At 45.4% G+C, this 13,178-nt stretch overlaps 1 protein-coding gene across 2 annotated transcripts in view; it reads left to right on the forward strand.

The window, feature by feature from the left end:
• Positions 1–13,178, forward strand: part of LDHD (lactate dehydrogenase D) — a 735,651-nt gene that overhangs the window by 282,093 nt on the left and 440,380 nt on the right. For both annotated transcript variants that reach the window (XR_015302444.1, XM_086945224.1), the window contains exon 4: positions 11,937–12,078. Coding sequence is in view for 1 of the 2 variants with exons in the window: in XM_086945224.1 (XP_086801350.1) it covers positions 11,937–12,078 (142 nt within the window). In the remaining variant the exon portion in view is untranslated. The remainder of the gene's footprint in view (positions 1–11,936; positions 12,079–13,178) is intronic.

The raw sequence follows: 13,178 nt of genomic DNA on the forward strand, positions 1-13,178 counted from the left end.
CAGCTCGTCATGAGCACACGAGAGGTGTACCTCATGACGAGCTGAGCTCGTCATGAGCATCGAAGGGGTTAACAGTCCTGTAACGAAAGTGAAACTCTCCTTGCAGAGAGAGTGGGAAAGAGAGGGGTGGATAATGATATATCCCGAGCAATACGAGAACCTATTTGTCAGAACAAATAATTGTGTGAGACAAACAGTGGAAATAAGACCCTTTTCAGAGTCCTATGCATGTGGTACTCTATGCCCGCAATACTTGGGGCCATGGAAAATTGAGGGGGGCTGCTTCTGCTGGAGATTGTGGGATTCAATGTATACTCTTGCACTCCACATCCAACGCCTTTCTGTAATAAGATGTTAAAAGGGAGTTAAGGAGGCCACGGGGTCACAATTTGTGGGATGTCGAACTCTTGCTGCTTGATAGTCAATCCTTGACAATTAAACTTTTCCATAATAGAAATAGGAAAATTATCTCCTTGCCTAGAAACAATCTCTCCTTACTTGATGGGCTCCACACTGCCTTCCACAGAAGACATGTGGCTGCAGAAACTGTGTTGGATATTAGGAATGAGAAAGATGATCAAAACAGCCCATAAGAGGGTAAATAATTCAGGCAATATCTTATCATCCTTTTAGAATATTTGCGTAGAGAGCTTAAGAAACTGCGGTGCCATAGAAGATTGCGAGCATTGTACATTCTTGATAACTCTAATAGTGATCTTTATTAAACAATCAAGGTAGAGATGGCTTCATTTTAAGAAGCCATTTTAGGCCACTTTCAGCCTTTTGAAGTTTATTTATTTATTTAATTATTTATTTGGCATACTTATATAGCGCTAATCTGTCACCCAAAGGGCATCCTGGCGCTTTGACTAGATAAGCCACAACTATTGATGCGGAATTAGGCTGCTCTAAGAAACAGATGCAAAGTTAGGCTATTCTAGGAAACAGATGGGTTTTCAGCCCTTTTTTAAAGGCTAGGAATTCACCCTGACTTCTTAACGAGAGCGGAAGGGAGTTCCAGAGTCAGGCGGCCGCAAAACTAAACGACCGTCCACCCGTCCTTACTCTCTGCACTCTAGGAACCGACACCAAGTACGCCGACGAGGAGCGCAGTCTCCGAGATGTGGTATACCAGGAGAAAAGGTTCTGTAACAGCACTGGGCCCTGTCTATGTAAAGCTCTAAAAACAAGACAGGATGCTTTGAAAAGGATCCGCTGGTGAACCGACAGCCAATGTAGATCTTGCAGTGCCAGAGTGGAGGAGGCAGCGCGCGGTCGAGATAGTGCCAGCTTGGCTGCCATGTTCTGGACCCGCTGCAGCCTGCCCACCAGCGTTTTAGGCGCCTCCAGAAGTAGTGCGTTGCAATAGTCCAATCTGCTTAGGATCAGACCCCGCACTACCTCTGGCCAAGCCTTAGCTGGAAGAAGTGGTAGGGCCTTCCGTAGCATCCGAAGCAGCATCATGCAAGTGGCCACGGACTTATTTACAAAAAGATCCAGTTGAAGGTTGTGGCCAAACATGACCCCCAGATTACGAGCAGAGTCTGCGGCCGTCACCGTCCCAGAGAAAGAAGGAGGCCAGAACTCATCCATGGTCATTTTAGGAAGAGATGGGCACATGCGGATAGAGAGTGCTGTTAGTAGTCACTGGGCTGCCCTGAGTGGACGTTTGAGACAGAGGTGGTTTGGGGACATAGTGGGGCCTGGAAGGGAGAGATGAGTTCCGGGGGAAGGTAGAGAGTGGCAGGGATCTGGGATTGGGAAATGGACAATGTTGTGGATGTGCATCTGTCAATATGCTACTGAAATTACACTAAAATGTTTTGAAACACAAAGCACTGTTGTCTTAATAAGAACCCTGGATAAGAGTTTTTGTGTACCTATTTGGCCCAAAAACAACATCATGTTCTAACCTTACAGCACGCATCCGATCTTATGGACCCTCTATGCTGGGAGGCTGAGCAGTCAACAGGCTGTGAATCTGTAGATCCCAAAATATAGAAGCCCTGTAAGAACAGGAAGCCAAACATTCTCATCTTTACTAGGCATCCAGAAAACTGGCTGTATACATACACACCTTATTTAATCAGCTATCCGGCATTTACAACCTAGAAACAGGGAATCAGGAAGTTCAAAACAAATATCCTTCATGTGTACCCACAGACCCTAATTGTGGATACTAACTTCAAACACGTCATACCAAAATTACACTTCTCTTTTATTCTACATGACTAACATCAATAGTTGGACGAAGTTCTTGCTACTTGCATACCCTTCCTCAACAATTTCAGCAATTCCTACAGGTATGAGGCTTGTTACGTCACCACAGCACGCTTCATACGAGAAACTCTTAGCATTTGAAACAGAAAGATAATGATTCAAGGTAATTAGTCCAATCATAATATCACAACCTCAAAGGGACTGCATTGTGCCAAACATTCAAAACCGGCAAACACCCCCTAGAAATCCCACCAGTAGCACTCTCACCACTCTTCCCACATCCTACTACCACCATAGTTACCCTCCAGTCCTACATACGTCAAGCTCCCCCTCCTGCATCTACCTCTATCAAATGCTGAATAACCTCTCCCTCCACCTCCCCTCCTAAAGACCCATACAGCCCATTAATGGCCGCCTGTACCTTACGCGGTGTCCTCCTGTCAAATTCCTTTGACGTTCAGGACCTCGTCATACATCACACTCTCCAATTGTTGGCCGACACAGAGACATGGTTCAATGCTTCATCCACATCGGATATAGTCAATATCTTTGCTTCAGATTACAATATAATCATGAAGAACAAGGAGCAGAATAGTGGTGGTGGGATTGCCTTTATTCCCCACACCTTACTTTCTGTTACAGAACTAACTGGCTCTTCCTTTGCATCCCTTGGATACCTGCTTTCTAAGGTGCTTAACAGCTCACTAACATCCTTTATTTATATAGTGATCTTACCCCCTTTGAAGAAATGCAACACTGCCTTCCTTTCCAATCTCCTAGTTCTCGCCCAACATATACTATACATCTCTAAACACAGTTGCTTAGCTCGTGAGATTAATACATGGGCTGCTACTGCATCCAATGCTTATTATAGCCATACTAAGATTGAAGAACTAGATACATTTTGCTTCTCCCAGCCAGTCAATATACCAGAGCAATAAAAATGATTGTCTCCCCTGCTTTCCTGCTCTTGCCATAGCCTATTAACTTGATTCTTGATAATGAGCTTGGGGAAAAATGTAATCATCCATATGTGCCATAGTGTTGTGAACCATTTTAGATCACTATTGTAAATTTCCCAATTCATGCCCTTATATAGGTATAAATTACTATCAGCTAGATGCATCAAGTGAAATACCGTTCGCAAAGGGGCAGATTCTCAGAATCTGCCCCTCTGTGACCGGTATTTATGCATTTGGGATGCATCATCCCAAATGCATAAATCTCTATTTGCAATTGCATTTAAGGGATCTCAAATTGAGATTCCTTAAATGCAATGTATGAAGGTAAAATAGCTAGCGATTTCGCTGATAGGGGTCGCTATTTACCGTGAAATCAAACTTCATGGTAAATAGCGAAAACTGTGAAAAATGCACTAAAGTGCATCTTTCAAAGTTGTATGTTACACACACACATGTCCTTGAGACATGTGTGTGTGCAATACCAGTGTCCAGGTCAATTTAAGGGGTGCAACAGGGTGTCCTTTGGACACCCGTCACCCGTGAGATTGCATTCTCAAATTGCGATTAGCTAATTGCTAATCGCAAATTGAGAATTCCTCCCCATTCATTCCTATGGGCCTCTTGGCCCATAGGAATCAATGAGATGTCATTCCTTATTTGCGAATCGCACTCTGCGAGTCGCAGATAAGGAATATTTAGGAATTGCTAATATTTTAGCAAATCCTACATGCATCTGATTTTGCGAGTCCCTAAATGCGAATCCTTAAACTTCGAAATTAAGGACTCGCAAAATCAAACGTTGATTCATCTAGTAGCTTAATCGCTAAATATCTGCGAATCGCAACTGGCCGCAATCGCCATATGCGAATTTGCTAAAATCGCTATAAAATCGCAGAATCGGCTGTTTCCCAAACCCAAATTGCGATTTTGCAAATACCGAAATCGCAAATAGCGATCTCGCAGATTGCGAGATCGCAAAAACGGGAAGTCGCATTTTGAGCACAATGTTGACATCACTACCAGGAAGTAGCCTGCTCCATGCATCATTTGGATGACAGAGCTGGTTAGAAGAGGAGGCAGATCACTGAGCTTCAAGAGACACAACCTGCAGTCCCAATACAGGATACATATTGATATCACAATGTCCCAGGAAGCTGCAGGACCAAGTGAAAACAGCCAGGAAGCGCAAAATCAAGTTTTCTGAAAAAGAACTGGAGTACTTGATAGAGGCAGTCAGCAGGGACCATGAGCAGCTGTTTGGGAAGCTGTCCCGGAAGGCGCCCGAGGCTACCAAGAGGCGCATCTGGCTGCGCATCAAGGCCAAGGTCAACGCGGTGGGAGTCACGCACCGGTCCATCGAGGACCTAAAAGAGAGGTGGTACAACCTCAGAGGCCATGCCAAGGAGCGCATTGCGGAGAGACTGGGGGAGAGACTGGCCACGGGAGGAGGAGACTCCACAGTCCCCGAGAACACACCAAAGGAGGACCTAGTTGAGGACACCATCAACCCTGCAGCCTGCGTGGGGGTCACTCAACTGGACACCTCCTGCACCACACACCAATCACAAGGTAAGAGCCATACAACTGTGACCCCGTCCCCTAGCAATGCCCATGCCCCCAGAGGAACCCATATTTGTAACCGCAGTAATCCAGTTCCTGCCCCTCCCAAATGCCCAAATGCATTGTGGGACCTGAAGTGTGCCCTGATAGCCACACACAGTCCGTATAGTCAAGTGAAACATACCCCTAAGGCCAGTCAGGGAATGCAAGCCTGCATGCATGTTTCTACATCCCAGGTGCCTGAATCATATCATTAATCATGCACTCATTCACATCACAGGTGCTGCAGATGCTGAGACATCTGACAGTGAGACACTCCACCTTGTGGAGACACCTGATAAGACGGAGGGAGAGAGCCAGCCAGCCCCAACACCTGGACCAGCACCTGGACTAGCACCTGGACCAGCATCTTCCCAAAGACACAGGGCCACCCCTGCAGCCATAGGTGGAGCACAACCTCACCAGTCTGCACGCATGGCAGTGGAGCAGATCCCACCCCCACCCAGGAGGCAGACATGACGCTCAGCAACTGTGCGGTCCCAAGCAAGCAGCAGGTTGAGGCAGCAGCGCTCTGTGGCCACCCCAGCAGACATGGAGCAACAGGCACATAACTTAGGCCTTGGTATTGAGGCTCGGATGCTTGCTGTGCACCGCAAACAGGCACAGCACATGGCAGCAATGTAGCTGCAGCTCTACAAAACTGCACGCAACATTAGTCAACTCACTGAGAGTATGCAGGAGCTGACCGCAGCCATCAAGGAGAGCAACCAACTGATGGTGGCGCAGCAGGACATCACACTCACACGCCACAGGCAGCTGCTGACACAACTATCAGCCTACACACGCTCAAACCACCTGATTAGGAACGCCACTTCCCAGCTGTCGCGCATGTCACTAGCCATGCAGATACAGATGGTACAATGCTGTGCAGATGTTGCTAGGGCCCTGGAGCAGGTCACCACCGCTGTAGAGAACCAACAGGTGGCTGGCCATGGCCATGCAAGGGGGGGTATGATGCCAGTGAGGGGACATCTAGCCTCAGCAGCCTGTCTGTGGCGATGCAACCAGAAAGTCGCCGCAGTTCCCGGCCCAAGGCTGCATCACGGCAGAACACTCCCAACGTGGAGGGTGAGAGGCGACAGGGTGCGTCGGGCAGGAGGCGCCAGTGACTGTACATTACCGGCAGTGCCATGGTGAGGTAACCACGCACGCCTGCTCAGGATACAAGAGCCTGTATGTCTCAATACAGTAGCACAAATGTTTGCTGATTTAAAGCACATCGAGAGCTTGTTTAATAAACAAAATATTTATTTTGAACACAAATCTTCCTCATGTCAATCATTCATGTGGCATGCATGAGTTCTGGGTTGTGTGAGGGGTATGGGTGCACTAGAAATAGTTCAGTGTGATGTTGGTGCGGCGCCTGTGTCCTTCAGCAGAATTCTCCCCGTGTGCATGATGCACATGTGCAGGTGGTAGGTTGTCCCCCTCCTACTCACTACCAGACACCTCCACAGGTATCTTCCACTTGGTGGCCATATTGTGGAGTATGGGGCACACGGCCACGATGCGGCAGCAGACCTCAGGCCGGTATTTGAGGGCCCCGCCAGTCTTGTGGAGGATGCGGAATCTACTCTTTAACATGCCAAATGTCCGCTCTATCACATTTCTGGTGTGTATATGCGCAGCATTGTACCGCCGTCCCTGTGGTGTTGCAGGGTTGTGGTATGGGGTGAGGAGGTATTCACAGAGGCCGTAGGCGCTGTCACCTGAAGGGAGAAGCAGAGGGTCAGTGCCTGTTATGCGCAGCAACATGGTCTTAACATACTGTATGTGGGCATGTGTACTTACCTAGGAGATGTCCCTCGCCAAATTCACCCCTGGCCAAGCGGGTGTGTATGCCGTTGTGCCAGAAGATGAACGAATCATGCGTGCTCCCCGGGTATTGTGCCACAATGTCTGTGATGATGGTCTTCGCATTGCAGACCATCTGCATGTTGAGGGAGTGGCATGACTTGCGGTTCTGGTACATGTATTTGGTCTCTGCGGGTGGACAGATGTGAATGTGGGTGCAGTTGATGCAGCCAATTACATGGGGGAAATGGGCGGTATGATAGAAATCCAATTTAGTTTGCATTAAGTCCTGTTGGGTTGTTGGGAAGGTGATGTAGTGGTGTATCCGGCTCAGCATGATGTCCAGGAAAGTCTGTAGGCAGCGTGACAGTGTACTCTGTGATATACCCCCTGCATATGCGACTATCCCCTGGAAGCTGCCTGAGGTCAGGAGGTGCAGGCAGCACAGGACCTGGACATGGGTGGGCACGGCATTGGTCCTCCGTGTTGGGTGCTTCATCAGGGGGTCAAGGTCTCTGATGAGCTTATTTATCATTGCCCCATTGAGCCTGTATTTGGAGTAGATCTCCTCTTCAGTCTGGCCCAGGAGTGTAATCCGCAGCTGGAAGATGCGCTCCTGGATCCTGCATTGGTTCTGGGCTGCAGCCTGGAGCCTCAGCCGCCTTGCCACGATGTAGAGACCTGGCATTGTGACTTTCCTTGTGCTCCTACTGAGTCTCCTTAAGTGTGTTTGATTTACCCAACACCTGTTTCTTGTTTGCCATTTTTTTTACACCAATTGGACTTCATGGTTACCACCTGGTTTTGCTTCTCCTTAAATTGCGACTCGTATTTAGCGATTTATGGTATTTTCGCAATTTGTGATTTATGATGAATGGGAATAGCGATTTATTAGCGATTTCGCAATTTGATTGTGAATTCCCTATTGATTTTGCTAAATGTGTGGGGAATCGCTGTTAAGGAATCGCGATGGGCGTTTCCAAATGGTTTCGCGATTTTTTGTTTTGCGATTTCGCTATTTGCTGCTTTTATACTTGATGCACTGCGTAAGTGGAAATTGCAATCGCAATCGCTGTTTCGCAGCGATTGCGATCGCAATATCGCTTGATGCATCTATACCATCATTCCTTATTTGCGAATCGCACTCTGCGAGTCGCAGTTAAGGAATATTTAGGAATTGCTAATATTTTAGCAAATCCTACATGCATCTGATTTTGCAAGTCCCTAAATGCGAATCCTTAAACTTTGCAATTAAGGACTCGCAAAATTGAACGTTGATGCATATGTCCTTATATATACATAAGAATCATAACCATATTTAGACATAGCTCATGCAGTCCAAATACAGCAGGTCTACTTCCTCTAGTTCTGAAAATCTACAACAATTTCTTGGTAAACTCAGCTTCAACGACTAGGGACTTCCCCTTGCTCGAACACTGACTTGTTCAAGAACTCATGGTGTTTTCAAAGAACTGAGAGTCTTTACTGTATGTATACTGTATGTATTATATTATACAACCAGTTTTACGATTGTAGCAGTTAATTTCTTATGCTTGAGAAAGAAGACTGTTCAATAAATCCTTTTATTGAAAATGCCCGCCTTTCTATTTTCTCAGCACCTCTGGTGAAACGAAGCATGCACGATTGAGTGAGTGAAATATCTATCTATTGTTTCCTTGACTCTGAAGATACGTTTTATCTTGAGGAAACAAAGTTGTCATGTTTATGCGATTGTCAGAGACTAATCCCTTCTTGTGAATTCGAGAAAGTTTCTAGTGACCTCTGAGCTAGCTGGAACTCACAATTAAGTCTAATATATTCGATAGGGACCTAGTAGACATAAGTCCTACGTCACATCTACAGGATATATTATTCCAATACGCAGAGCCTATTGGGAATATGGGAACTACGCTACAATAGTACTGTTAAACACACAGAAATGTGAATAGCCTGAACCACAATGATTTCTCTCAGGTTCTCCTTAACACTACACACCTCCACTTGGAGACTCTGAACTCATCCTACGAATAAAGTACTCACTATATTGCTTACCCTTGCTCCCCTTTCCACACATAGGAAGAGCCTGTCTAAGAACAAGTGGTTCAAAGATAAACCTCATCTCTTGAAATACCAAGCTAGAGCACTGGAAATTTGCTGGGATAATCCGATTGCACTGCATGCAAATCACATTCCAGAGCCACAAAGGAATGCTGCCAAGCATGTATTGCTCAGTCTGACAATTACACAAACAAATACTTTTTTGTCTTCTTGGAGGTGGCTCCCCAAACATTCTTCAATCCTCCTGGTGCTTTCAAATAGTCTTTGCAACAACTTCCTAACATTCTTAGTCAAGAAAATCAATTCCCTGTGGTATGGCATCTCTTCCTCTGGCACTCAGTCAAAGGAGGCTCTCCCCATGATCTTTACTTTTTATGCACATCAGGTTTGCACCAATAGCAGAGGATGACATAAGACCATGATGGCCCTCAAAAACATAAAACTGGCAACGTCCTGTTAAAGTGGTCCCCTTTGGCACCTCTGTACTTGTGCCATTGGTCACCAGTTTGATCACTTGTCTCTCTCTTGCAGAACCATACAACTTCTCAAGCATGCTACTGTCATTCTATTCTAAAGAAACCAGCAGCAAGACCTAGGCAATCTAACAAATGACAGTTCTACCTCAAACTGCCTTGTGTTGCAATGGCAGTGGAAATATTAGTATACAATCAACCCTCTCATCATCTAGAATCACATTTTCTCTTCACCTTGCAGTGACCTTCAGTCAGACTTCAGTCCCTCTAAGTGTGTTGATTCAACACTACTAAATATTAGGCAATAAATACCTAATATCAGAGACCAAGGCATACCCTTTACCCTAATGTTGCTTGTTGTCTAGGTGGCATTTAACACAGTTGACCAATGTAATGGTCTTGATAATCTGAATCACCCAGAAGGCATCATCAGCAGAATGATATGCTGGTTTCCTCTATTGTCTTTCCACAAAACTGTACCATCAGTTCAAAATAGGTGAATGCTGTTTCAGATCCTCTATTATCACTTGTGGATCCTTGAGGAGTTCCACCTTATCGTAACCTTATTCAACATCTACAAATCCTCTCGTGCCAAGATCCTGGATTTCTTTTCAACTGGGTATCACAAGTATGCCCACGAGAAGCAACTACATATTCGGCTTGAGGTCCATTATTGAAACCTATCAACATATCACAGTCTCTTCCCATGTCCACTACTGGAGGCAGTTATCCTGCTGTGGGACAATGGCAGTCCTGTTCAGTTGCCTTTTGTTTGGCTCTAGATTCTGGTCTCACAACCCCCACCCCCACCCGTCCAGCCAGGTATAAATGCCCACAAGCGTGGAGAGTTGTCCGAAAACAAACTCTCCTTCCCTCTTCATTTGAATACTCTCTGCAAATTGTCTTGTCATCACTTACTTCTGCTTAAAGTTGAGCTTCCGCTCATTACCCTTTCTCAGAAAAGCTTTGCAGTGCTGATCTATCTCCTGCTTTGAATATGGCAAGTTCCTCATTGGATCCCACCCAAGGGAAAGAGCAATCTTCAAGTCCCTCTACATCTTCCATCAAGCTGTAAATGGTTGCTTCCTGGTCTACTAGGCCAAGTTCTTTAACCCTTTTCACTCATCCATGAGACTAAGATCTACAAATCTCAAACTAATAGTCATTCAGATACAAGAATTTGGTGCAAGAATCATCACTCACTCACTCACTCCCAGGCTCAAAACGGACTTTCTCAGATTTAGAAAGCTCCGGAAAGCCCGCTTTTCCAAGAAGAAATAGCCCGTTCCGTAAACAAACTGTTGTTTGTCCAGTCTAGTTTGCTAGGTAGACACTAAATCTAGACTTGGTTGCCATCTAGTTATTGCTTATATCTAGTCTGGTCTACTTTTTCTAAATATTTACCATCTTGTTACCAACCCACATGGTCATTTGGTTTGAGTTCTAACTGTTGTGTGTACTCTAACTGTTGTTAGTATGTTGTATTTGGCCCATAGAGGTTTGAGACTATCACCTGCTTGCTTGCAGCACATTTGCATATACCTGTCCATAGGTTACTGGTATGTTCAGGGTGCAAAGCATTTTGCACACATCCAAGAGAAAACATCAGTTTAACAGTAGTATATCTCGCTTATGATCTTGTATATTTCGTAATCCATTCTGTGCTTGTGAAGACATGTCAGCACTACTGACCCTAGGCACATGCTCCTGCATGCGATACATCAGTGACTTGTAATTGTACCATTCGGTGTAGTGCGATGCAAAATGTTGAGACGAGCATAGTGCCCTGCCTGTGCATTATCTTCAGGATGGTGAAATGCACAGATCTTTTGATGAATGAGGGTCTTCTACAGACTCTTCGCTGAACATGCATGATTTACTTTACTGTTTTCCTTGCATTCCTAGGATCGTTATGGGGTTCTGGTTCATTAACTTGATGTAAAGGTCTAAATGGAGATTTGGAACTAATTAGTGCTATTATTTTAGGTCTTTAGGTGTATACATTGATGTTGGGGACTAACTGGTTTGTGCCAGTGTGATGTGCTTTAGTAAATGGAACAATGAACAGGATAAGGTCTGATCAGAAGAGAATTGTAGGTCTTTTCGCAGCCATGCTCTTGGTGGTTCTTGGAAAAGTCCTCTATCTTACATTTAAGTCACAGAAATATTTAATCCTTCCTGTAACTCAGACAGATTGGGAGTCAATTACCTTACATAAAAGCAGCCCAGATCCAGAATCTTTTCTAATGAAGGACACGAGATCAGATGGTGGCAATTCGATCTTACAGCCTGCTATAGACCCTAGAGGTGATTGATTTTGCAGGGTTGTGCTGTGCACATCTTCTCACTCCCTCAGAAGCAGCCATCAAACTCATATGGTGTCATCATTGCAGATGTGCCCTTCATGTATGGTCCTCAGTAGTATCTTTCGTTACATGAACTATTGCTTGTTTGTGGTTATCAAACTGATTTCTTTTCAGTGCTACAAAATACTTTCGTCCCTATATGAAACAATTCTAGATCGACATGACATTTTCTGGGATTGATATAAGCACACTTTGAGAGAACCGCCTACGTTCTGGGTCACGGTACTGACAAAGGCAGTACTTTGCTCCCTAGGAGGACTTTACTCAGACTCAAGGAGCTCACTGATGCTATTTGATAAAGGCACACCTGTTTACTGTTATCCTAGGAGTGGCCTTGCAAATAGTGGGTAGTTTCTGATAGTGCTATGCAGTGTTGTGTAGTCTGCCATTGAGGAAATACAACTGGATTTGGTCAATCAGGTGTTTCTTCTTTTTCCTGACAGGGTGGTGTTTGCTTCAATCTGACAAGAATGGACCAGGTGTTAGATTTAAACACCGAAGACTTCCACGTCACAGTAGAGCCCGGTGTCACCAGGAAATCACTGAACAGCTATCTACGTGACAGTGGCCTTTGGTTCCCCGTGGGTAGGTCCACAACTATAGTTACTAAATTTATGTCATTACTGTTTGGATGATAATAGATATTTTTTTTTTAGTTTTATATAGCGCAAACTTGACCCGAATCAAATCGGGTATCAGAGCGCTTTACATAGCACCAGTTACGTTACATGAGGACACACATTCATTTTTGTTAGGAACGGGGAGATTAAGTGATTTGCCCAGAATCACAGGATGGTTGGCGTTGTTACCGAGACTCAAACCCAGATCCCCAGGTCCGAGGTCGACATAGCCGTTTCTGTTTGTGGTTTCTGTTTCTTGTTAGGGGATCTGTTCTTTGTAACTCTGCAATTAATAATAGTTGAGAAACAGTAGGAAACATTCCCTGGGCAATGGTGGTGAAGTAACTGAAATAATGATAAGAGATTTAAGGGCCTTATCATGAGTTTGGCGCAACAGTGCCGGCGCAACGCCGGATCCGCTGTGCCAAATCCATGTATGGACCGCCGGCCGCATTATGAGTTGAATTCATGTTACACAAGTTCAACTTGTAATCCGGTGGCCGGTCCTTTGCCCTTCCCATGGTGGTGCCTGGAAAATAGACACCGGAATCGGAACAGCAAAACACACAAGATGATGGACGGAATGTTGCACAATGGCAAAACATTCACCCCCAGTCACAGATCTGGGTTTAATCCATCGTTATTTTGCTCACCAAGCCACCCCAGTTCAGACATGGCCATATGCAAATCAGTCTTGACCCTGTGCCTCATGGGAACAATCCAGACCGAACTACCAAGCCATGTCTTTCCTAGACCGGAATCAAGCATCCTAGGACCGGTTTCTGGCTATCAGACTTCATCAGCCAGGATAGCTTGACTACAGTGGCGTAGTGAGCACGGGACCCACGTCTGGGCATACCCTTCCCGCATAGGGTGAACAGCAAAACACACAAGATGATGGACGGAATGTTACACAATGGCAAAACAATCACCCCCAGTCACAGATCTGGGTTTAATCCATCGTTATTTTTCTCACCAATCCACCAAAGTTCAGACATGGCCATATGCAAATCAGTCTTGACCCTGTGCCTCATGGGAACAGTCCTGACCAAACTGCCAAGCCAT

The sequence above is a fragment of the Lissotriton vulgaris genome, chromosome 12 (assembly GCF_964263255.1).
Source record: "Lissotriton vulgaris chromosome 12, aLisVul1.2, whole genome shotgun sequence".
NCBI classification, from domain to species: Eukaryota; Metazoa; Chordata; class Amphibia; order Caudata; family Salamandridae; genus Lissotriton; species Lissotriton vulgaris.